The sequence below is a fragment of the Zootoca vivipara genome, chromosome 15 (genome assembly GCF_963506605.1).
Source record: "Zootoca vivipara chromosome 15, rZooViv1.1, whole genome shotgun sequence".
Lineage (NCBI taxonomy): Eukaryota > Metazoa > Chordata > Lepidosauria > Squamata > Lacertidae > Zootoca > Zootoca vivipara.
The window spans coordinates 17,850,126-17,876,731 of record NC_083290.1 but is presented as its reverse complement, the minus strand read 5'-3'; the positions used below and the strand labels follow the sequence as shown (position 1 = coordinate 17,876,731).

General features: G+C 41.3%; 1 protein-coding gene across 5 annotated transcripts in view; it reads left to right on the top strand.

The window, feature by feature from the left end:
- The window catches only part of ARHGAP32 (Rho GTPase activating protein 32), a 217,028-nt gene that overhangs the window by 107,140 nt on the left and 83,282 nt on the right, over positions 1-26,606 (top strand). For all 5 annotated transcript variants that reach the window (XM_060268467.1, XM_035139369.2, XM_035139370.2 and 2 more), the window contains one exon: positions 22,908-22,994. In XM_060268467.1, the coding sequence (XP_060124450.1) occupies positions 22,908-22,994 (87 nt within the window). The remainder of the gene's footprint in view (positions 1-22,907; positions 22,995-26,606) is intronic.

The following is a 26,606-nucleotide window of genomic DNA, read 5'->3' as shown; positions in this document are numbered from 1 at the left end:
TTTTACAGTGTGTGCTGAAAGGTCATTCTTCAAATGATAAACTTAAGTTTGCTCTATTGGTGAGTGTTTGTGTCATGGACTGGATGGACACAGAGGAGTGGTGGGCAAAACTGGCTGGAGAACCCCCAAGGGAAGAAGGCTCAGAGCCTGAGGTATCAGAAGCTGAAATGGTAACAGGGCTTAGAAGGGAGAGTCTTTGGCAGAGAGAAGCCAAGAATTGGAGGCAGAAGCTGGAGAAAAGGGAGACCAAGAGGCATGGGTGTCTCCCTCTCCTGTTGCGACAAGCTCCCTGACTCCCAGAACCAGGAAAGGATTGAAATGGGTGAAGCAAATACAGGTTGCACGCAGGTACAGTCTCCCGATTGCTTGCAGCTCCTTTCCTCCTGGGCAGCCTCCTGAGCATGTTACAGTCTTGAGGCTACCATTGCACGGACTACAGTGGTCAGGCTATCCCTATTCAGGAATGGCTGTAGTTGGTGAACCAAACAAAAGGCAATTTTAGCCACTGAGGCTACCTGGGCCTTCAGAGAGCTCAAGAAGCAGGAATAAAGATTGCACTCCCCCTGTCCTGGCCTCTCTCCGATACACTATTTGATACACACAGACATTATACAATTCCCTACTCAGCCTAGAAACTGTTCATGATTATAACCAGTTTTTGGTTGTAACATTAAGACAACAAGAAAAGCTGTCAAAATTTGAAATCAAGAGAAATGGTTAGACTCTGAATTCTAACACAATAACAGGAAATCTGGAATACCTCTGGCATACCTCCAAAAATGTCATTTTGGATTTACAGTATTCTAAGCAGTTGGTACTATCCAGTTATGCTGTATGATCAGACTGACAGAATCTTACTGTGTCTGGGGCTAGTGCTTGAATCCAAGGGTAGTACTAAAATCCAACCATTTTTTGGGTACTCCAAACAATTTGAGAACTCTCACTGTTATGTGTTTCACTGCAGGGAAACGTTACATCAATACTAACTGAAATCTACTGATCAGATTATCAACAGTGTGTATCACAGCAAGAACCAAGTATCTAATTCACATACTGACTGTCTCCAACCCCACTTAGCCTGCAACATCTGACAGTATCATAGTGCAAGGTGGAGAAAGGCTGTGAATCCACTTATGGAGAAGACTAATTATCAGATCTGGCTGTAGGAAAATGGCTATTACTTTTTGCCCTCTCTGGGCTAGAATTTTAATTATGGGTAATTAATATTTGAAACATTATTTATTTATTTGTAGCAAAAAAAGTGAGGCTTCGCAGTTTTCATATACCAGTTCCTTACCAATACCCGTCTCTAAGGAGCTATTAAAAAAAAAACCCAATTCATTGCATTTTTAATACATAAACACAAACTAAACAAACATAAAGGTATAACAACATACCTGGGGAGGCAATACTAAATCTCATATAATACATTCCATATTAATAAGAATACATATATGAGGCGGCAGAAATGAGCAAAGATATCTATAAAAGCAAGGTAACATCTGAAGTAAAAAGCACCATCATGAGTTCTTCACATCACTTTTAGTTCAGATTCCTACATTGCAGGGGGTTGGATTAGATGACCCTCGTGGTCCCTTCCAAATCTACAGTTCTATGTTTTTATGATTTCAGTTTTTTAATTTATTTAAAAGAATGTTTGTGACACTTTGCGTTTTGCAGAAAATACCAAAGCAGCTCACATTCTAAAACTAGAAAAGTCCATAAAAACAGTGGCTTGTATCCAATGTCATTGCTACTTCTCATTGAAATTAAGGAACAAGAGTTAATTAACTCCATTATTTTCAATAGATAGAGTAGAACTTAGCTGGATACAACTCAGTATATTGAAAACTACACCTTTACAGCAGAACCAACAACAGCTGACTCAGAAGGTTACCTATTTTCCTTTCCCATTTGCGAACCGGTTATTGGTTATTGGCTTCTATGAACTGCTTAACTGTAGTGTGGAAGAACTATTCCCAAGCCGAGTTCCTAGTTCATTAACTGTGGTCAGCTGGGAGCCAGCATAGAAAGAACCATTTTGGACCCATTCTGCGAAATGTGACATTATAACTTAGAGCACATTTTAAAAGTGTTACAAAATCTAGAAGCAGAAAAGCAGAACAAAATATTGGCTGAAAAACTGAGAAGTTTGGAAAATATATTCTACATCAAATCAGTACTGAGCTGAAGTAAAGGCATTTCTGGCATTGCTAATACCAATAATACACACATATAATGTGGGCAGTGCCAGGGATTCCGTGAATAATGGAATGGATTTTTTTGGTGTAGCAATGCAACTCCAATCTCAGATCTGCTCCAATGGTCTGTTTTTATGCGGGTACAGATTCTTGCTTTCATACTCAGACTACACTGCCTGAAGGGCTAATTTGTGTCAACTGAGAGATCACATGTTTGAATATTCATTTTTACTCCTACGCCTGAGAGCACAGACAGAAGAAACAAAATGGCCCAATACTGATCTTGGCACAATGCTATTTGCATTCCATTTCAATACATGCTTTAATAAATATTATCAGTAGTAGGGCTGAAAGCTCATTTGATTAATCAATCTATTTAGAACTTTAATCACAGATTAAGAGTGGTTAGGTGGTCATACAGAGTCCTTTAATGCTCCAAGTAACGCCTTTGCTTGAGTAAAACAATGGCATCACGCTGGCAAAGGCAACTTTGCAACACACACACTATCTCCGTCTTTGTAGAAAACGTATTCAGTATTGCTGACACTGGGAACAGAGCTACATATAGCTTGCAACTTGTGATAAGAGGCTGGAGTGGTTTTATACACAAACACAACCTAAGACTACCACTACAACTTCTGAATTCTCTAACTGATACGACAATTTGCAGAGCCTAGGGCTTGCTGATCAGAAGGTCGGCAGTTCGAATCCCTGCGACGGGGTGAGCTCCCGTTGCTCGGTCCCAGCTCCTGCCAACTTAGCAGTTCGAAAGCACGTCAAAGTGCAAGTAGATAAATAGGGACCACTCCGGCGGGAAGGTAAATGGCGTTTCCGTGTGCTGCTCTGGTTCGCCAGAAGCGGCTTTGTCATGCTGGCAACATGACCTGGAAGCTGTACGCCAGCTCCCTCGGCCAATAATGCGAGATGAGCGCGCAACCCCAGAGTCGGTCACGACTGGACCCAATGGTCAGGGGTCCCTTTACCTTTTATGACAGGTGTGGGTGGGTGGAGAAAGGTCTGTAATATTGAGGGACTCCAGCTAAACTTACTCCATGGTAATCTCAGTATCTGGTGTCTGGTGTACTGTGCCTTCTCAACTATACTCTCCATTGCTTCACATTTTCATCCCTGCAGAAGTTAATGGGAGCCAGTGGGAACTATGCAAGCAACTGCTATCTTTGTGGTCCTACCTACCCAGGTTTTGTTTCTTGGTCAGAATACAATATGAAGGCTGGGGACACTCTCTCTCTCTCTCTCTCTCTCTCTCTCTCTCTCTCTCTCTCTCTCTCTCTCTCTCTCTCTCTGTGTGTGTGTGTATCACGTGAAAACATCAAAGATAACACTCATGTTAGTTTCCAGAGATACAAATTCTGAATGTTTACAGCACACTGAAGTATATAGAGGGCTGAATATTGTTATAGAAGTTTTCATTGCAAAAAGTAATAAACAGATGCAGTCTTGGTATAAATATACTGGTTTGTGAATTATAAGAGCACAGATTTTTTAAAAAGGGGTGTGAGGTGTGAGAGAAGGTTTTTAATTTTTTATAAACGTATCTGAAATGGAACATTTTTCAATTCTGCATTTTAGGGACCAATTTTGTTATTAGGCTGATCTCCCTTAGCCTAACAGCAATAAAAGTGGAGTTGTTGGTATTCTCCAGAGACCCCCAGGCAAAGTGTTGACACTGCTTTGTATGTTTCACTTGACCTAAATTCTCTCATTCTTGTGAATGAAGTGGGAGTTTCTTTTGTAAAGCACCTCATATTGATCCTGCCTCCTGGCACCCAACACACAAAGCTCCATTTCATGAATTTGTCTAGGCTAATTTCTCCAAAAATGAAATACAAGAGGATTCTTTTGGTTAATTTTTGAGGACCCGCTCTTAAGGACTAATCTGGCTGTTCTGAAACTGAAAAACTGCTTTCCCCGGGCTGATTTCTTAAGAGGAAGCTCAGAATTCAAGATGATAGCCAAGTCAGTGTCTTGAACTAGTACGGTACTTTCTGTTTCTTTGGCTGTATTGTAACTTGAGAGAAACAATCAACAACTGAGATGGCTTTAATACCTGCAAAATCATTAGAATTTATTCTGAAAGTGTCCCCACAACTCATGAAATCAATATTGCAGCCCATATAGTACCATCAAAACACATTGAAATTTCAAAGTCTTCTGTAAAATGTCTGGTTTATATGACATTTGGCATTCTAAAGCACAGAGCTTTGTTTACTTCCATCACTTTTTAGGCCTTTTGTATGAAATATAGCCTAGACTAAACGCAAGAAAACAAAGGAGTTGAAATCCCCATTATGTATGGAAAGCTAAAGAGGCATGAGTAGTAAAAGCCTGAAGAATGTGCAACCTATAAGGAGTTTCAGCTAAATAAACTGGTCTGTTTCTGCAAAAGGTACAGTTCTCTGAACGAATGGTTGACAAGGAGACATAGTTACTTTCTTGCTTCACCTACCTTTATTTTCGTAGTTTTGAACAGATGTAGGCTGGAAATGTTAAAACACACAATATCACATTATAGGAAAAATGTGCTTTTATTCATATCTTCATATCTGTTAAGCTTAGTGATAGACTGCTGGAAAACAGAACAGTTGTGTAACTCAAGAGAGAGACTCACTGTTGAAGCAGACAGTGGCTGAAAAAATGAGGAAATCCACACTTGATATTGCAGGAAAAGAACAGTAAAACTAGGCTGTTTAATTTAATGGATCTTATCCACCTTGCATGCTTACAAACTGAAATTCCTCTTCATTTTCTCACATGGACATTTTCTGTCTTTCTAGTGCCCTTATTACTCTCAGCTTGACTGATTTAAGTGGAATTCATTTCAAGTGGCATTTTAAGAGGAAGTCATTGTTGTGCTACAGTCATACCTCTGGTTACATATGCTGCGGGTTACTTCCGGGTTCGGCGATTTGTGCATGTGTAGAAGCACCGAATCACGCGGCGAGCATGTGCAGATTTGGCGCTTCAGGTTGCGCACTGCTCTGGTTGCGAACAGGGCTCCAGAACGGATTCTGTTCGCATCTAGAGGTACCACTGTATTAGAAATTTTCTGTCTGTTCAAGCAGCTTTCTAGATGGAACAGTCCTCTCTCCCATATGCTGTTCTGGGGATTCTGCTGATCCCTCCAATCATTTTTTTTTGGGGGGGGGGGCACATGGAGTGAAGTCCCATTGCACAAGTCAAAGCCCTTGCACAGGGCTTCTGCTGATGGGGTTCATTATTAAGATGGGATTCCCCTATGTTGTTTTTCAGGTATTACATATTTCTAGCAATTAATGTGATCATATGGTAATCACACAATGTTCTAAATTGCTGAGAAAGCCATGACATCTGGAAGTTGTTGGCACCTGTCTGTCTCAAGAGACAATGGAGTGTGCCTCCGGGGATGAAGTCAAACTGTTGCATTAGCAGCACCAAAGTGACTTCCTCGGAGCTCAGGCCTGGACATTGTGTACAGAGGTCCTGGGCTGCCCAGACAACAGGACCTCCATCCTGGGCTTACTGATGTGCAAAGGAAAGCTGATTTTCAAAGGAAAGCAGAGAAATACGCTTGGTGCCAACTGGGCTGCCGGACTTGCCAGAAGGAGGCGTACAAGGCGCCATCCAACCATCTTCTCTGGATTTGTGTAGAGTTTACTCCTTAGCCTTTTGTCCTCCTGCAGATATGCTGCAAGGCAGCAGAGGATTAGGACCAGAGTTTCCTTCTCTTAGTTGGGCTACCTTCCCAGATTGATGAGCCCTAATTACCCCCACTTCCCCCTACAGCATGTTCAGAAGCCACCTTCATGAGTGTTGGACCCACTATCGGTCTTGTCTGTTTGATCTGCCAGAGCCTGTCTTTATACGCAGGGGAAGTCCCTAATTCACTGTTGGTTTGATGCTCATAGGCTACCCTCACTTGGTTTAGCTTGCTAGTCAAAGCCATTTCCATGGGTGTGGCCACTGTTGCATCCTGACAGCTTCTAAGAGCCACAGGTGAGAGCTGAGTGCAGGGTGGAGTACCAAATGTGGACAAACTACCCCAGAAGGAGCATGGCATGTCCCCGCCCCCTGAGGTACTACCCTTCCCCTAATACCCCATACACCCCAGGCTACTTTCTCACAAAATGAATGATGTGAATAGTTCCTGCATATTTTGCCTTGTATCCCTGATGCCAGAAGGGTTAGAGACTTGCTTTTTAAGCAAGAAAGCTGGGAATCCAGGCCAGCTAATGACGCAAATAGAAGCTGAATGGCTGGGCAGTGCAGCAGCCCCACCACTGTCTCTAAATCATGTTGTGGCATGGAAAAAGTTCCTTTCTTCTTTACATGACAAATAGCTAGTATCTAGATGTGCAGATGCACATTATCAGTTTTTGTTATGTTTTTGATTATCAGTTTTCCCCTGCTCAGGTATAGCTGAGAAAATATATTGATGTGTGATTCTGCATGTTGCAAGAGTAGCAAACACTATTTTTTGTAGTACACTGCCACCTAGTGTTTAGCGCCACAAAGATGTCCAATAGAAAAAAATTGCAGGTAGCAAAAAGAAAACATAACATCATCCAAAAAGAACAGCTGTGCAGTGCTTATTCCTTAGGAGTAACTGAAATGTCCCAGAATAGCAAGGAAGCATTTGTGTGCCCCAAAACTCTTATTCAGGTTAGGTGGCCCATAAAAATGGTGTGCAGGGGTAGAAGAGTGAGGGAATGTCGTAAGGCATGCTTTAAAAAAACCAAACCTGAGCCCAAAGTGCTGGTTGTAACAGTTTTAATATAGAATCACAGGATGTCTCCTGTACACTTATCTCAGTTTTATCTAATTAAGGTTCTAAATAAATTTCAGGTTGCATCAGCGGAGTACTGTGATGGAAGCATGGATGTTCTCCACTTGAAAATCTAAAGCCAGCTGCCTCCAGCTTTAGATCTTAAGCAAACACACCAACTGTCCTTATTAAGATCAGAGCAATTCTCTGTTGTGTTGTATTCGCTGTCGTATCTGGGAATTTGAGGATTGTGAGTGATAGAGAGAGATGCTTTTGCAGCTGTGTGTGCCCATATAACAATGCTAAGCTGCAAATTTTTAAAACACTTGTCTACAACACTTTATCTCCTGAGGGCTAAAATTTTATTCATTTAAAGTGACTCCTGAAACATTGTCTAACAGTACGCGATTTATATGAAAATTGCGAATGATGGCAGCTCTCAAAAACCAACTACAACTTACTGAGAGGATGAGGTGTGAGGCTTGGGGAGCATGAGGTGTGAGGCACTCTTGCTGAAGCTATTATAGCTGTGGGTTCTGTTCCCTGAAAGACTATTCTCCAAGCTGGCACCTTCGAAATTTTGGACTACAACTCATCAGCAAGCATGTGAAGGATGGTGGATGTTGCTGCCTGAGTACAAGCTGTTGGAATGTGGGGAAGAGATCTGATTTGTCTGATGAAGGAAATGTATCTGCCATCCAAAAAAAGTGAGGCATTGCTTTGGTACCCACATCTGTTTCCAGCAGAATGGGAAGGTTGTTGTATTTTGTGGTTTTAGTGCCTGCAGGTCTAAGATGGCTGGGAGCAATGGGCAAGCAGGGGCAAGTCAAAAAACAGGGCATACATATCATAAAAAACAGGGCATACATATCATAAAACAAAGGCAGGCAGGCAAATGCTCCACCTGTGTTCTCTAGCCAGCATTGACTGTTGGAAGATTTGATGGCATGTGTTCTTTAATAATGTAATCTGTAAATTTGTTGTTTTAAATTTACTGTGGGTTTCTAGTTCCAAAATACACAGTAGGAAAGGCTAAGGTTGGAAAGATTGCTCCTCGTTTTCTTTTTACACTGATGAGTTACAACATACAAGTTAGAAGTTCCCAGCTGTCTTCTTTTGTTATCATACAGATGCTCCTTCTTTTTGGTTCAGAAATTAATTTAGATCCATTTCTGGCTAATTATATCCCTCTTTAACTCTCAAGGCTGATTCTATTTGTGATCCTGACGTTGTCTCTGCTTACTGTGCAGCCCTTGGGTTTGAGTTTGGAGGCTTATGGAATTCTGACTGTGCAGCTTGAAGAACTGGTTTCCATGGTGATGAGAGAAGTATTTGACCTAAAGGAGACTAAAGAAAGTGCTTGCATGGATTCTGCTAGACCCTAGTGATGGAGGACTGCTGTCACTCTTAAGTGGGAGCCAACAGCCTGTTGGTTAGTTTGCCGGAAAGAGCTTTGGGAGCCTATTAAGCCTAAGAACTGCAGCTTTTTTGGCAGTGGGAAGCAAAGCTAATGACCCCAAGCTGACCATTTTACAGATCACTGCCAGAGGAATAGCCTCCTAACCTGTATACTTCTGGCAAAAGAAACGCTAGAGCTGAATTTCTCCTTCTGTGTGCTTATGGAGAGATTGGGGTGGAGGGGAAGCATTACCTGTAAAGTAGCCATAGGACATTACATGAGCATCATTTTCATGGTGATCAGGCAGGCATGCCTCCTCTTTAATTCTACATTTTGTTTTGTGTTCAGCATGTCTGCTCACCTGCATTTATTTTCTTTCTCTAAAGTCTTATGTTCTAGTCATTATTTGCTATTTTGCTCCGCAGCACAGGGACCGTAATGTATTGGGGGAGTGCAAAGAATTGATGTTGAGCTTGCATCGTGGACATATTCACATGGAGGTCCCATTCATTTGAACCTCCACGTGGTACATGTGGCCAGTGAAAATTGCATACTTTCACCAGCTAAAAAAAGTCTAGTTTGGAGGCTTCAGTTTCTTCATCTATCTACATGGCTGCAGTAAGTTCTGACACCATCACTGCCACATATAAACCCTGCTTTTCAGTCAGATGGCTTTCCAAAACAGATTGCAATTGTGATCATTCAAGATGATACTAGGGTACTAGGGTATGTATAGTGGGGGTTTTCCTGCCTCCTGGAGTTGGTGGCAATGTTTTTAAAACCAAGGGGAATTTCAAAAGCAGATTCATCCAGCTGAGGTGAATTGGAAATCTGAAAAGTGCAAAAACATTTAAGGGAGGAGAGGGAGCATATCCTGCTTTTCTGGCAATGAAACTGCTGCAGCACAGTGTTGAAAATAGCATATAGAAGAGCATTTGAGTTCAGGCACTGTCTATCTCCATGTGTTTTCTCAGACTCTTTAAAATAGCTATACCCATTATAGTTAGTGCTTTTAGCTCTTCCTGCTAAATTATTCCCTTTGCTGTTTTTAAATTTCTTTTAGCTACTCTGTCTGTGTTGGTTATAACATGCTTTACTTATTTATAATTGATTTTAGTGTTTAAATCATTTGAATTTAAGATTGTATTCTGTATTTTTAATAGTTTGTGACCTATCCAGAGAATTTGGTTAGATGGGCATTATGCAAGTGTAATAAATACAATAAAAAGTAAGATGTGGTTTGTTGTCCTACTCATACTAGGACAGGATTTAGCAACATGTTGTAGCACTCTTGCTGACAATAAAGCATAGTTTGTGTCCTGCTGTATTGTCTGAGCATAGCCATTGTGTGAAACTTACTCTTCTCTAAAATTAAATGAGATTCTAGCGACAGAAGTAAGATTTTTTTATTATTAAATGGACATATTGATCATAGTTTTGTCTCATCAGAAGTTAGTCTGATTGAGTTCAGTGGAACTTATTCACAGGGGAACCTTCATAGGATTGTAGCTTCAGGCTACTAAGAGATCAGATTTTCATATTTTGAAAAAAATGAATTGTACCCTAATTTGATATACTTTTATTTTTAAGGAAAAACTGCTTTTAGTAAAACCCACCACCAAGTGTGTGTGTATATAGGACTTTAATCTGTTGTGACTCCATGCAGACAAAAAGAATAGTTAATTATAGAAAGCAATAATTCTACTAGGTTGTTTGAACTCTGAAAGTGGGAGGAACAGGGATTTCTCCCCACCGCTCTGAGGTTTTATTCTGAAATATTCTGGTTAGATTTGATGTGGCTAAAGTTAGGTTTGGTGCTGAAATGGCAGTTCTGAGTCATGCTAGTTTTGCAGGGAATAAAGGAATTTGCAATTAGAAGAGTAGCATAAAATATTTCAGAGTCTGAAGACACTTACTGTTTTTAGATGTTGGGACAATCGCCTGTATAATACAGATATATGAAGGTGAATCCTATGTGCAGCATTCAAAACTCCCATTGTTCTAGGCACATTTTGCGACAAGGAATTTCATTTGCGCAAGCAGTTTCTGAGTTTTGGGCACAGTACTGCGCCTAAGATTTCAGATTAAAACTGTAGAGTGGAAGGAAAGGAGGACCCTTTTCTGCCTCCTCACTTCCAGGTACTCTCTGAAGACTGGAGAAAAAACCCTCTTATCAGGGGGGTGGACAGGGGGAGGACTAGATCATGTGGAAAATGAACATAGTATTTTAGCTGCAGTTCATTCATTTCAGCTTTGTATTCTTGTTATAAAAAAGTGCACCTATACATTCCGTTGTTATGCCTCTAACTTAGGTTTAAGGTGCCATTTAGCTCCTAGCTTTTATATCTCCGTTTCTAATACTGCCTATGTGTGCACCTGTATATGGAAATAATGTTCATCTTGTGATGAAAGTCACTGAATGTTATCTGCTAACTGTTCAGAAATGATACAACTATGTGAGTAGACTTCTGCAGATCACAATATTGTTTGGTTTTGAGCTCATTTTGCCATCCACAACTGCATGGGATAACATTCTCTGATGATGCATAAGATAGAAGCATGATTTCATTGGAGTAAATTCTTGCAAAGACGGCACGGTAACCTAGCAACCACTTCAGAGCTGATTTAACTCTTTTGTGGGTATTGACACTGAACTTCTGCTTACAGTTTCCTGATCGAGGGAAGTAATAGTCGCTTTCTATTCTGTCTTTCTCAGACTACACCTGGAGTACAATGTCCAATTCTGGGCACCACAGTTTAGGAAGGATGTTGCACATGTGTGCAGCAGAGGGTGGTCAAGTTGATCAAGGGTCCAGAAACCAAGCCTAATGAGGAATAATTGAGGGAATTGAGTTTGTTTACCCTGATAAAGAGGAGACTTGAAATAGCTAAAGGTTGTCGCATGGAAGATGCAGCAAGCTTGTTTTCTCCTGCTCCAAAAGCTAGGACCTGAAGCAATGGATTCAAGTTACAATAAAGGAGATGCCAGCTAAACATCAGGAAGAACCTTCTGACAGTATGAGCTGTTTGACAGTGGAACAGACTCCCACAAGAGGTGGTGGACTCTCTTTTCTTGGAAGTTTTTAAGCAAAGGTTGGATGGCCATCTGTAATGTGTGATCTAGTTGAGATTCTTGCATTGCAGGCAGGGGGTTGGACTAGATGACCCCAGGATCCCTTCTGACCCCATAATTCTATGATTCTGTGAAATCTCATTTTGATTTCATTAGAAAAAGACTTGATTCTAGTAATAGGATCCTTTTAGTAATGTTTGTTGAATTCTTGTTTTAGCTTGTGGATTTGTTATTGTGAGGTTATGAAAGAAGAGCAGTTAGCTGCATAGTTTTGTTACCTTTTGGGGGAGCTGAGGCATAATAGTCAAAGTAAACATCCTGTTGCTGCTACCATGTGAAATAAAATAGTTGGTAAAAAGCTTACCGGTATTTACTTTTCCTGATGAAAAGCAGCAGCGGGACTTAGCAATAGTAATCAGTATTCCTGTTTAATACAGTGGACAGAGCACCAGAATTCAGATTCACTGGTACCCTTGCTCCAGTCACTGTATCTCAGGCCAACCTATTTTTTAGGGTGATTGTGAGTGTAAAATAGGATAAACCCATATAAGGCATAGTTATCCATTATTTGATAACCGTCACATAAGACCACTGCAATGTGGCATATATAAGGTGGTTGTGGGTTCTGCTTTATAGAGGACAGCCCCCTTTTTGAAGGGCGTTCTGGTTCAAGTCTTAATTTAAAGATCTCTAAGAAAGGAGAGCAGTGGCTTTGAAGCTGCCAATTGGCAGTTTACATACAGGCAGCAATCTTGGTCTGAGCATGGTTGTTTTTGATGATGCACACATGCATGTATGAACATGCCAAGCATATGCGCAAGGCTTTTTTAAAAAAAATATTCCTCAAAATATTTGGTTGGCCCCAAAATAGAATGGAGGTGTTGGACAACAAACTGGGACCATTTTAAGGAAAATATGCTGCCAATTTTGAAACTATACTGGCACTTGGTCCTTTTTCAAGCACTATTCAAGGTTTGGGTGCTTGTTTTTTAAAAGCCCTATATGGCATGCAACCTAGGTTCCTGAGGGACTTCTTTTCCCCAGCAAACTTGCCTGTCTACTGAGCTCCTTTTTTGGAGGCCCTTCTCTGGATGCCCCACACACTAAAGCTCTATGGGTCGAGATCGGGTAGAACTGAGGTAGCCAATGTGGTGCCCTCTCAATGTTGTTAGACTCCTAACTCCCATCAATCAGCCCCTGCCAGCATAGCCAGTGGTCAGGAATGATGGGAGATGGAGTCCAGCAACTTCTGGAATGCACCACAATGGCTACCAATGGAGCAAAGCATAGTGTGACACTCTGTTTTTGAAATGCTCTCCCCAGCAAGGCTTGCCTGACATCCTCTCTTAACGTGTTCAGTATTCAGCAAACATCTTCTTAACTTTCCCTTTTGAAATGTAATGTGAACTGGTTTGTTCTGCTGCAAAGATTGTTTTATAGATTTATATTCTACATTTTCTGCTATTTTAATAGGTTTTGTGGATTGCTTAATAGGTTTTGTGTTGTCCTAATGTTTTTTATTAGTTAACTGTTCCGAAAATAATATTCTGAAAGGTAGGGTTGAATAGATAAGTCACCCTGTGTTTCTTGCAGAAAGCATAAGATAACACCTATGATCTTACTGCTGTTAGTTGCAAGGACCTTTTTTAGTGGTGGTGCACTCAATTCTGGGACTTTCACCTCAGTGAAATTAGTTTGCAGTCAAGTCTGGTATCTTTTTGGTGAGAACATTTTAATCTTCTGAGACTTCTTAGATCTGATTATTTAATGCAGTTCATGATTTCTGTTGTATGCTTGTTTGTTTTATTGATGTAGATTCACATTTCTCCAAAAGGGCATTCTAAAATCCTCCTTGATTTAAGTATGGAATAGAAATACTTTTTGAAATCGTTAATTGTAGTCCTAATGATTACAATTACATAAATGCTGATGACATATATTCTATCAATTAAGGGTCTAATTCTGCCCTTGATGGGAAATAAATATTTGATTTTTAAAATGATGCCCTGGCTTACATGCAGAATGATGTTACAGCTGTGGATTTTTCCAATTTTTCTCTTCCTAATTTTTCCTTCCCAGCATTTTATGTTAATCTAATTATGTGATCCTAACAAATCTTTTCTATGAACTGACACTGCAGTCTTAGCACATTTGAGTAATGCTGTGCACGGACCTGTTTCTGGCAGCAATTTGTATTTCAACAGCAGAAAAACTTGCCCTTCACATTTTATTAGTTTCTCTTCCAGAAATCTGTGAAGCATGCAGCAGCAGTGCTTGATTTTTGGATAGATGTTAAGAAGCTGAATATTGGCCTGAATTGCACTCTCTCCAGCACTTATGACTTCAAGGGGATTTCACTGGTTTGTAAGATCAGGCAGAGTAAAATCAGTAGAAAAGCAGCAGGAATTGGAAACCAAACGGAGTGAGATGGTGCTTTATTGCAGACATCTGATGGCAACTCCCTGTCACTTTTTTGCATTCTTAGTTGTAGCAGCCAGCCCAGTGCCTAACTTGAACACTATCCTTGCATGCATTCCCTCCCTCCGTTGTTTCTCTTGGCACTTGTTAAGCTCCCTGCTTCGTCTTGTGGGACCTTTCCAGAGAGAGAGAGAGAACGAACGAAAGGAACAGCACTGATTTCTCTACAGCACAAATTGAGCATGAAATGGGCAGTGTGGAAAAGGCTAACAGGGCTACCGAGGGAGATTTCTGTCCCTATTCACAGGCACCTTCATCCACAGGAACAGTAGAATCAGGAAGAGGGGCGACCAAGCAGAATGTGAGGATTTTAATTTGATTTTTGCTACGCTGGCATTTCCGTGTCTCAGAGCTGATGCCTGGAAGGTTTTTTTCAATTAGCTGCTGGGAAACTAAGGACAGCCTTGGAACTCTTAGGCCTTGGATACGGATTCCTGCCATGGAAAGAATCGATCATTTGTAGCAAGCAAGAGTAAGTGTAGTCTGTATGGGCAAGGGCTGCTCGTAAAGGATCTTTTAAATTTTTTGCAGTATGTAAGGGCTTAACTGCACAAACAGCTGGGGAAGCATTTTGAGAGTGGCAACATTTAAATGTGGTTATTAAGTAAATATGTGTGCATTTTATTAACCTGTATATCTGCAGTTTTGAAATGTAACCACACAAAGTTTTACAATGAAGCCTTTTTAGGCTGCAAAACTGAGGGATGTAATAAAATCATTTCCTTTTCTTTTATCCACTTATAAGATTAACCTCTTGATAGTAATATGCACTGATTTCACCAATGTATTAAACTAAGTTATAATAAAATATGAAGTAATTTAACAAAAGAATTTCAGCACTTCATACACCCTCAAATACTGTTTTTAATCTTCATTCTTATATTGCAAAGAAATAAGAGCAGCTGAATTTTTTTAAAGTATAAATTTAGAATTTGTAACATAAATTTTAGTTGCAGTAGTGTTGATAACTGCATGTACCTACATTTGAGATTATGAGCTTCATTCAACTAACTTCTACTCAGAAGTAGACCTGTTTAAATTAATGGATCTACATTAGTCACCTGCCTTAATTTCAGTGAGTCTACTCTGAGCATGACTAGCATTTGTGAAAGTGCTGCTACTAGTTATGGCAGTGAAAATGTACACACACACACACACACACACACACACACACACACACACACACAGTATGTGCTAGAAGCAGGACTGAAGGACACCTTGATGCATGTATTCCATTGAAATTAAGTTTGCAAAGATCCTGATGTATGGTAGATTGTGCCCTAAAGCAGCGTTTCTCAACCGGTGTTCCGCGGCACACTACTGTGCCGCGTAACACTGGCTGGTGTGCCGCGACGAGAAGGGCGATTTGCACTGTCACGTCGCTGACCCGCCGGAAAGGAAGCCGGCCGGGTCACGACGCGAGGCGAGCGCCCGCGTCGTGACCTGGCCGGCTTCCTTTCCGGCGGGTCAGTGCTGTGTATTGGCGGCCGCCAGGCACGTGACAATGCAAATCGCCCTCCTGGGGAGGAGGAGGAGGCAGGCGGGGAAGGCTGCGCAGGGCTTCCCTTCGCCGGGCCAGAGCGGCGGCGGCTGCCTGGGGCGGCTGGGAGGGAGGCGGCGGCAGCTGTGCGCCCGTGTCTGCCCACCTGGGGTCTGTCCCCGCTCGCTCCGCAGGCTCTGCGCCTGGTGGGTCCGCCTGGCTACCGCGCAGCAGTTCTTCAGCGGCATGCTTTACCGGTACGTCTCCCCTCCAAACTAAACTTAATATAGGGCGGCACAGAGTTGGTGTGCCGCGGGATTTTTTTTCATAGAAAAGTGTGCCGTGGCCCAAAAAAGGTTGAGAAACACTGCCCTAAAGAAGTGAATTTATTAGAGGGTGAAAAGGCTGCTGGTGCCATCTCTTAGTAGCAGACCTACTTCTTTCTGTGGGTCTTCCTGGTACCTCTTAGATAGTTCATAGGATAAATCATGAGGATTTGAAGGCTAAATGTTTGACAGCATAGAGGTTATTGCACATATTATATCTCTGAGTAGTTATTAAAACCATCTCCAGAGATGCTCTGCAGAGCAACACAGTGATGAAAAGCTCACTTCTTTGATTCTATTGTGGTCAAAACCTTTTCTAATATCTTGTCTAAATCTTCCTATTGTCTTTCCTTAATGGAACTTGCATTTACTATCGTTAATAAATTTTATGAAAAGTTATGCCTTAGATATGTTTCAGTAGTAATTAAGTTTTAACTGCCCACTCCCACCTCTAACCCTGTTTTTTTGAGCTGTTTTTCACACAACTTTTAAGACTGCTTTTCCAGTACAAACTTAGATATCTATACATTTCTACACAGGAGAAAGAAATATGGTGAAAATAGGGGTGCGATGTGCTATAGTCATGATGTCAACAGGTAAAGCTCGTGTCTATAGAACCGCAGGAGAACCCTTCCTGGGTTTCAAGAAATATGCTGCTTCTGATGTTTGCTGCTGTTTCCAAACTCTGCAAATAGTAATTTGTCCAAGACACAGACTTTTAACAACCCAGGATACTGATCTTCTGGCTTGTTCAGCTGTGATTTGAACAAACCACTATTTGCAAACACAGCAACCAAACATAGTTTGCTCCTTAGTGCAAAAGAAACTTTTAACTCAGAAGGCCCATAGCTTAGTGGTAGGGCACATGTTTCTCATGTAAAAGATCCTAGGTTTAGTCTGGCATCTCCAGGTAGGGCTGGAAAGAGTCCTCCTGGAGATGTTGCAAGTCAGTGTTGGAACAACCAAACTAGGTGGAACAATATTCTGATTTGGTAAAAGGCAGCTCCCTACTTCCCTGAACCTCATTCATTCAGTTTGAGGTTAATGGTGGCTTATGTGTCATAATACAGTGGTACCTCGGGTTACAGATGCTTCAGGTTACAGGCACTTCAAGTTACAGACTCTGCTCACCCAGAAATAGTACCTCAGGTTAAGAACTTTGCTTCAGGATGAGAATCATGCTCCGGCAGCGGCAATGGGAGGCCCCATTAGCTAAAGTGGTACCTCAGGTTAAGAACAGTTTCAGGTTAAGAACAGACCTCCACGAATTAAGTTCTTAACCCGAGGTACCACTGTAAACACCCATGGTTTCTGCCTGAAACGGGCCTCTGAATCCAGATAAAAGAGTGCCCAAAATCTAGCTCAGATGAGAGAGATTAATACAGTGATAGCACAAAATTTGATCAGCACTGAAAATGTTCTTGCTTAATTGTCCTGGAGACCTAGATGACTGTTCATTCTCCTTTCCTCCTCTTTTTGTTGGTTTTTGGTTGCTTGCTGCTTATGGCACTACCACTAATTCACAAACAACGTGTTGAATTCCGGAACAAATGTACACATGCTGGGCTTCCGGTTGACCACGCCATCTTGCTCAGACGGGGGTCCGCACAGCGGAGCGGACCTCGGCGCTTCAGAGGTGGAGGGAATCGTTCCAGCGAAACGAAACCTCCTTAAAAGCCCCAAATCGTGCTTTTTGGGGACAGATTTTGCCTGGCGGCGCCAAAAGCGGGCTCTCTCCTCCCCGGATCGGCTTTGTTTAAGCCCCCGAGAGCGAGGAGCTGAACCGCGGCGGACAGGCTGACATTGCTGCTCTGAGAGTGCGAAGCTGCGAGTCTGGGAAGTGGAGGTGGCCAATTCTTCAAAGAACATTCAGCAAATGAATAGACTGTGAGTAATTTGGATTCTTTGGAATGTAAATTAAGGCAACAATTTGGACCTGGGAGAGAGGGGAAAAGAGGAAGCCACCCCCCCCCCCACGGTAACATAAGAGACAGTAAACAGAAACCCGAAGCCGTAAACAGAAGATTTTAACTTAAAAGGATTCCTCAAAGGCATCAAAGAGAATCTCCCCTAAATGCAGGGTAAAAGGGGAGAGAGACTGTTGTGATTGCCCTGCAGAATGAAGTTAAGACTAAGAAAGACCTTTCTTTTTCTCGGGAGCCGGCAGCCCAGAAAACCCAGTGAGCTGACCAGGATTTATAGTTAAATTTTATTTCTATCTTTATCTCTGGACTTTTTGGGAATTTTTTTTTGGTTTATATGCTTTTGAAATGTGAGTTCGAACTTTATTTTTAAGAATGCAGCCAGCTTGTTAAAATGGAGTCGAGAAAATAGACTGCGATCATATTCCACCCCATGTGACAAGTTTTGACCTTGACAGGACTGAACTATGTCAACAAAAAGGTACCCGCCTGAGTTTCAGCGGACTGTTTTGACCTTAATGTGGGAAACAAGAATAGAACTATGTCAAGAGGAGACACAACGGCTAGTGTTACAGCAACAACTCCAGATTGTGATGACAGAATATGATTTCCTAGAAGATGAAGCTTTTGAAACTGAAGAAGATGAATGTGAGAATGACAATGATGACGACTGTGATGATTTAACACAAAATGAAGCCCATCACGAAAAAAATGATGATTTTACTCTACAAAAAGTTGGATGGAGTGCCTCCCCTTCGAGGGGGGCACGACTGGATTTACTGGAACTCCAGAATGACCACAGGGAAGAAGGAAAAATTAAGCAGAGAAGAGAAGAAGCTCAGGGGTCTGATATGGAGGCCTGGATGGCAAAAGACTGCAAACAGGGGGTGGGGTGAAGGGAAAGTGAAGTGGTGATTGTAAGGATGGGTTAATAGGACTATAACTGGACTGCTGACTATGGAACTTGCTGGATTGGAGGGGTGGAGCAGGTACTCGGGGGGAGTAAGGTTAGTTTGGGAATAGTTATAGGTTTAAAAAGTGAATTGATTCTGGAAAAAGGTGAAAATATGGAGGCCTATAGAGGGGTAAAAATTAGGCACGGGAAGAAAAAATGGGAGTTTGATTTCTCAGTGATTGGACAATAGGCGAAAATGATAATAGTTTAAAAGTGGTATAAGATATAAAGGTGTATGTTATAAAATATGAACTATGAAACTGTTGAAGATGATAAATAAGGGAGGAAAACCGGGGAAGGGTGGGAGGGTGGGGAAGCCCACAAAATATGGTTTAACAATTATGAATTTAACAATTATGATGAATTTTTTTTTTGTCTTTTTTCCTTTTTGTCTTTTTTTTTCCTCTTCTCTTTTTTCTCTTTTTCTCTTTTTGTATTTTCTTTTTTTTTTGGTATGACAATAGATGGTTGGATGGATGAACTCCTGCGTACTGCCCTGGTTCACTGGAGCTCCCTGGTGGCAGGGGGGGGCTTGGGGGGCAGGGGAGGGGGAGGAGGACAGAAACCCAATCATAAAATGGACCACTTCTGACTGATCACCTGCGTGGGATACTTCTGTGGCAGGGGAGGACCCATGGAGGGGGGTGGGAAGAAGGTGGAAAAGGTGTTTATGTATGTACCATTTTTTGTAATTTGTAAAAACCAATAAAAATTATGTTAAAAAAAACAAAAACAAATGTACACATGCTGTCCTAAAAATGCATTGTAAATAAGTATGAGATTCATGAACTTTCTGGATGATAAAGCACTTTAAGGCTGTGAGATCCTGAACATGTTTGCAACAGAAGGGATTTTATTTCATGGAGATAGGTTTAGAACTGAAGTACAAATAATGGAGTAAATATTCTTTCATATCCAATCTATTTCATGCTTTATTCATTACATATTGCGTTGAATAACAAAATTGCAATGCAGTCCCATGCAGGACTGCCTGCTCAGAAAGAGGCACGGTTGTTGTGTTTGTAAGTAGCATTAGGACTTATTTTCAGGTTTTTGTGTGTAAGACTGCAGCCTTAGTTTTTCTTTGGCACTTCACTGCTTTCTTTGTTTTGATCAGAACATCTGATATTAGATAGTATGTTAATCTTATGAAAGCACATTGCTCTACTACAGCCAGAATTCATTTAGCATAGTCAGCAATTGGACAATTTTTCATGTAAAGAAATTGGTCACTTGCACCCCTCTGCTTGTGAAAATGGAATGAAAAAAGGATTATGTAATCCACTGAGCTGTAGGAGGAGGATAATTTAAGTGACATCTGTAGGCCTGAGCATCATGAATTCTTTTCAGGAGAAATTGGGATGTACAGTGGTACCTCTTGTTATGAACTTAATTCATTCCTTAATTCATTTCAGTTCTTAACCTGAAACTGTTCTTAACTAGATGCGTACTTTCGCTAATGGGGCATCTTGCTGCTGCTGCGCCACCGGCACATCATTTCTGTTCTCATCCTAGGGCAAAGTTCTCAACTCGAGGTAACTCTTCTAGGTTAGCGGTGTTTGTAACCTGAGGCGTTTGTAATCTGAGGCGTTTGTAACTCGACATACCACTATTGGCAAAAAGTGGTATATAATCAGTGTACATGAAACATTTTCCATTCATGGTGCTGTTTGCACAATGATATGCATAAATCATTTCAGCTAAATCAGTGGGATTTAGTAGATATATTTAGGGTCAGAGGACACTAGCCATGATGGCTCTGTAGTGCCTCCACTGCTCAAGGCAGAATGCCTCTGAATACCTGTAGGAATCACATACCTGTAGAAATCACTGTTCTATTTGGGCCCTGCTTGTGGGCTTTTCATGGACAAATGTTGGCCATTGTGAGAACATTATGCTGGATTAGATGGGCCTTTGGTCTGATCAAGCAGGATTCTTCATATGTTCTTTCACTTTTAATGTAAACAGAGATACTCATGTGACTTTGGAAGGGCCATGACTGTTCCTAGGTATGAAGAATGGTTTTTGAACTGACCCTTAGTTAATGAAGTAGATCTCAAACATTAAAATGTTTTTTCTCCCTCTATTCTCCCCCCCCCAAATATAAAATACTGGATTATATGCAGCCGTCATGCCAACTGCAGATTTTTGTTTGGCTTGCAGAGAAGCAAGCTGAGACTCCTCCATTTTGGAAAACTTTAAGAAGTTTCTAGTTTCCATGATACAATTATATGTTTATTGCCAGGTAAAGCATAAGCTTTTCCATTTACTGTCAAAGCGTGGCTGACTATAGTTCAATACAACTTTTTATTCTTCTTTCCGTCATTTTTCCTGTATGTTTCTGCTAGCAATTAATGCTTACTGAAGGCAAGTGGCTAAAGTAGTTAGGAGTAGCTTTGTTATTTCATTTTAGTGGTCGGGCTCAGCCGTAGGCAGAAATTTGAAGTGAGTAGGGAGCCATGCGTGCCATGGAGTTGAAGACAAAAAGAGCACTCCTGGAATTGGAGACAAAGAACAAGCAGGAACCAGAGTCCAGGAGGAGCAGTCAGGACAATGCCAGAAATCAGAAATGAAGGACAACTAGAGGATACACAGGAACGCACCAGAACTCTGGAAGGAGTTGTCGCTCGGGCTTCACTGAGATTAGAAAGCCTTTGAGTCCTTACAGTTCAGAATGGTCCATTGACCAGCCTGAGGCCGTCTCACAGTTCTGTGGCTCCAGAATCTCCCAGTTCAGACCCCAGCGGCTCCTGACACCTGGCTGTGTGAGTTTAGAGTATCTTGTTTTAGTTTCTCAGTCTTTTCTAGGTTATTGCATTAGTACATGGTTAGCTAACATAGTATGGGACCCAGGTGGCGCTGTGGTTAAACCACTGAGCGTAGAGCTTGCTGATCAGAAGGTTGGCGGTTCGAATCCCTGTGACGGGGTGAGCTCCCGTTGCTTGGTCCCAGCTCCTGCCAACCTAGCAGTTCGAAAGCACGTCAAACTGCAAGTAGATAAATAGGAACCGCTACAGCGGGAAGGTAAACGGCGTTTCCATGTGCTGCTCTGGTTTGCCAGAAGTGGCTTTGTCATGCTGGCCACATGACCTGGAAGCTATACGCCGGCTCCCTCGGCCAATAATGCGAGATGAGCGCGCAACCCCAGAGTCGGTCACGACTGGACCTAATGGTCAGGGGTCCCTTTACCTTTACCTAGCTAACATAGTGGCCTCCATATATTGTTGGGCTTCACATTATCCCTGGTCATACTGCCTGGGATGTTATTGCCCTCCAGATGTTGCTGGGATGTTGACCAGCCCTGAGTTAGGAATGATTGCACACTGTGAATTCAGAAGGGTGGAGGAATGAGAGGTCTTAAAAATATGGTTGACACAGGCAGTGGCTTATTCCAGTGTGCCTTGTATTGTCGGTATAATCATCCACAACTGAGATGTCCTACCGGTATATTATGGAATGTGTACTCACAGTCTTTGCTAATCAATGCTATGGTTTCATTTTTATAGTCTGTTTTTTGGCCTTCTTATGTCTGCAAAAGATGTTTTTTTGGCTGTAATCTATTTTTCATTTCTTTATGAAATATATAGTTAATGGTATACATAACTAATAGTGGAATAGTTAATATTCAGGAAATTCTGTCTAGTCAAGGGAGGATACTTTACTGAGGCTGAGCACTTGTATGCTCATGGAAGCACGTCCCACTGATTGGGTGAATTTTCAAGGTGAGGCCTGGCACCTTTGTCTACTGCAGAATAATTTGAGATTATATAGCTCTCTTCGGGGATGCTTGCTATAGAGTGTTTATTGCCTTTTTAATTTGATAAATTTCTGCTATAAAATATCATGTGACAGTAAATTTCTCCAATTACATTAAAATTTAGACATCTTTTATTTAGAGACTGCCTGAGCATTTTAAAATATAATGAAGTGGTTAGTTACAACAAGATTCGCATAAATATTCATAGCAAATGGTGTGAATGTCTCTCTGAACATGAATTTTGCAGTATTTGGTAACTGGGGATTTAATATTTTGTGTTGAATTCTCTGAATTGTCTTATTGACATACTGTGCTGAGTTTTTAAAAGTTTGGTGTAGAAAATAAACAGTATATGCAAAGATTTATGTTCTAGGGAATGTGAAATATTTTGTCTCATAAAAAGTACAATTTTAAGTTCCTTAATCTACAAAACATCATAAAGCAAGGTGCATCTAAACTTCCTTCTTTTTGTACACTTCTTGTTAATTAACCTGGACACTCACACTCTCTCTCTCCCTCCCCCCTCTCCCCCCCCAAATTGCTGCTTGGAGTAGCTTTCGCTCCCGGAGGAACAGAATGAAGTAACAAGGAATGGTTGTGAATCCAAGGAACTAGTTTATCTTGTACAGATCTCTTGTCAGGTAAGCATTAAGACTTTTTTTTACCCTCCCCATGACTTTTATGAAACACTACATGTGCTATATGATATTCTGCTATCCTACTTTTTCACATTTCCACTCTTTGTTGTGGGTAAGAGGAATACTGAAGATTTAATCAAGAGAAATGCTGAGGTTTTAATGAGAAATGTAAACTTCTGCTATTTCAGTTGCAACAATATTTATCCTGGAATTGCAGTCTCATGCGTATATGTGTCATTGTGTCTCTGTAATGATTGCACTTGTAGTGAGTTTATTTGTATTCCTAAACCAGGCATCCCCAAACTTCGGCCCTCCAGATGTTTTGGACTACAGTTCCCATCTCCCCCAACCACTGGTCCTGTTAGCTAGGGATCATGGGAGTTGTAGGCCAAAACATCTGGGGGGGGGCCCGTAGTTTGGGGATGCCTGTCCTAAACGAACCAATGAAATGATGGTTCAGGATTTAGCATTCAGTTGAGAGAATATTGTGGCTCATTTCCTAATTTTTGAAACTTGCGCATTGAGCAAAGCTACTCAGTGGACCGAAGCAGGACGTAACAATGTCAGAAATTGAAGATGGCAGATGACTCTTAATATAACCTATTGAAGCATTTGTTTCTATGCCTGGCAAAGAACTTTTGAGGATTAAAATGAAAATGTGGATTAACCTTTTGTTGATTCTCTCTTACTTGCCTAGTGCCATCTCCTGTGGAATCTGTTAGGCTGTACCCATGGTTGTCACCTTGAAAAACCTGGGCAGTTATTCCTATCTGCATGAGGTGCAGGCGTTTTAACTAAATACCAGTTGTTGAGTACGTAGGTCATATTTCTCATCTGTAGAGTTGAACAAAGCAGAATGCTGTTACTAATCGTTCTAAGACACAAGGTTTTGAGAGGATAGCACACAGGTAAACCATTTTATTTTACAGCTATTCAGCCTGTAAAGTAGGGAGTAGTGGGGACACAGGTGAACAGCCTGCATGAAGACAAAGATTAGGCAGAGACCAGACAGCCTTTCCTCAAAGTGAAAAGCAGGACTAGACTCTGCATGTTACACTACAAAGTGAAGTATCCTTAGTTCCCTGGATCAACTGACAATCCATAATGATTATCCTGGGCATGGTAGTTGGTACACTTACTGTACATTATCAGCAATGATCCTGCTCAGTGGTGTCAAGTTAAACAGGGAGCAGTTGATATGCCTTCAGCTCCAGTTTTCTGTCTAGCAGACTCTGCAGTTCAGGAACTACCAGTATGTCCACATGTTAAGAGTTATGCTCATTTCAACCAAGAGAGAAATGTCTGGATTATTTGGCTTGTGCTTGGTACCACGTTAAGACCCATGGGGCCATCAGAGGACTAGAGCAGCCTGGGCAATGCATACAGCCAATTTTTGTGGATGCTTTAGTGCAGGGGTTCCCAAAATGTGGTCCACAGATTATGAGTACTCCATTAGTGGTCTGCAGTGCTTCCTCATTTAATTTTCATCTTTTATTTTCTATATTAATTTTATTGTATTATAATATGAGTTCTATCTATGGAATTCAAACTGTAATACAATGAAGTACAATATATACAATTAAAATACATGCAGTGTCTAGCACAACACATATTTCCTGTGTTCTGAACTCTCTGCTACAAAGTCTGATGGCCTGTGTAAATATGCCTAGCCAATTGCTTTTGAAGCAGTCATCAACATCAGGTCAAAAAAGGTGGAACAGCTATGAAAGGAAATTAATATGGGATAATCACTATAAATGGGCTTGCTGCAGTAGTTTTTGAAGCGTTCTAAGATGAAATAAGCCGTTGGAATGGTGTAATAGTTTCGATTGCATCCAGAAGCTAGCTTGTTAGCTTGGCCCAAATCTGTATACTTTTCAGTAGTTTTAGATGTTTAGGAGCATTTTGCTGCAAATGAAAGTAGCATTGTGGAAAGCAAAAGAAATGAGTCATCCCAGCACTGCTGTTTAGAACTCCTGGACTGGAAAATCTGTTACATTCCCTTCACTGAGTAGCCTGTTGAAAGTACTTTACTTTGTCAACTCAATCTGCAGCAGATAATCAGACAAAAAACTTTCAAGCACTGCTACTTTAATGTGGCCAGCTCAAACTCTGCCTGACTTGGCAGAATCCCATTAAACATGTTACAGTCTGGAAATGTTTATTTTGGAAGGAGGAGGTGGTGTTGTGCATAATAAGTTTTTATGACATGGTTTTTCCTTGGTGTTAAATATTGTTTTACAGGTAATTGAGGAGTTGCTTGAGTCAAGTGAGAGTGCTGGGGAGCTTATCAGTGTCTCCTCCCCAACCTCCAACCCCCACTAATTTCTGCATCTCCTCACTCCACCCCCATCCCACCTGATGGTTACTGGTCAGAGGCCAAATCCCATGGTCAAATCAGTGTGAGGACTCCCTTTTCAGTTGCTTCTTTCCTCCATTGGCGAGAGGAATAGGAGCATATAAACCATTAACCTATTTCTGATCTCTTCCCAGATACAGTCCCTGGTGGACAAATATATCTGAATTCTGCTTTGGTAGACTGAATTGGGGTGGAACTATAGATAATGGTGTGTGGGGTGTGTGTGTGTGTGTGTGCGCGCGCCCGTGCCCGTGTGTAAGTGGCCAAAGATCAATGGAAAGGCCATTTCTGCTAAGTGAATTTGGGAATCCAATCACCTGAAGGTAAATTCTTCCAGTAGTTAATTGGCTAGCAAATTATACTACAGTTGCCCTAAATATACTTTCTCCATATCTTCTCCCATTTCCTCATAGATGAAACTGTGGGGTGTGGGTGTAGATGTGGACAAAGCGTCACCAGCACTTTCTCTTTCATGTAATTCATACTTTTTTGCAGTCACTACATATGCCAGGCCCTCCAGATGCTTTGGGACTGCAATTCCCATCAACCCTGACCACTGGTCCTGTTAGCTAGGGATGATGGGAGTTGTAGTCCCAAAACATCTGGAGGGCCGAGTTTGCCTATGCCTGACATATGTTAAACTCCTCTTTAGCTTAGAGAAGTCCAGGTTAGACTCTACCATTATATTTAATCTCCTTGGTTTTGTCTTTAGAGCTCTGAATTATGTGTTAGGCTATGTTGCCATTATTAGTTCTGGTTACAGGTAGGTAGCCGTGTTGGTCTGGATCGAAGTAAAATAAAAAAAATTCCTTCAGTAGCACCTTAAAGACCAACTAAGTTTTTATTTTGGTATGAGCTTTTGTGTGCATGCACACGAAAGCTCATACCAAAATAAAAACTTAGTTGGTCTTTAAGGTGCTACTGAAGGAATTTTTTTTATTTTGCCATTATTATTTCACCTTTCTTCACTTAGCTTTGTGAACACTTATGCAATGTTCCTTTAGGGAAGTCTGTAGCTTGACATTTTTACACCAAGCATACCCAGTTTCTTCTGATAATGGCAGCATTTGCTTATTAGTTTATGGTTTACCATAAACATGCAGATGGCTCCCGTATCACTCCTACCTTAGTGCAAACAGAAACAGCAAGCCATAATCCTTAGTTTGGTGCTATGTTCCAAGCAAACCATGACATTCAGTCAATGTTCTTGACTTAACAATTTTTGTTTGAACAGAACAGATAAATAACTGTCCTCA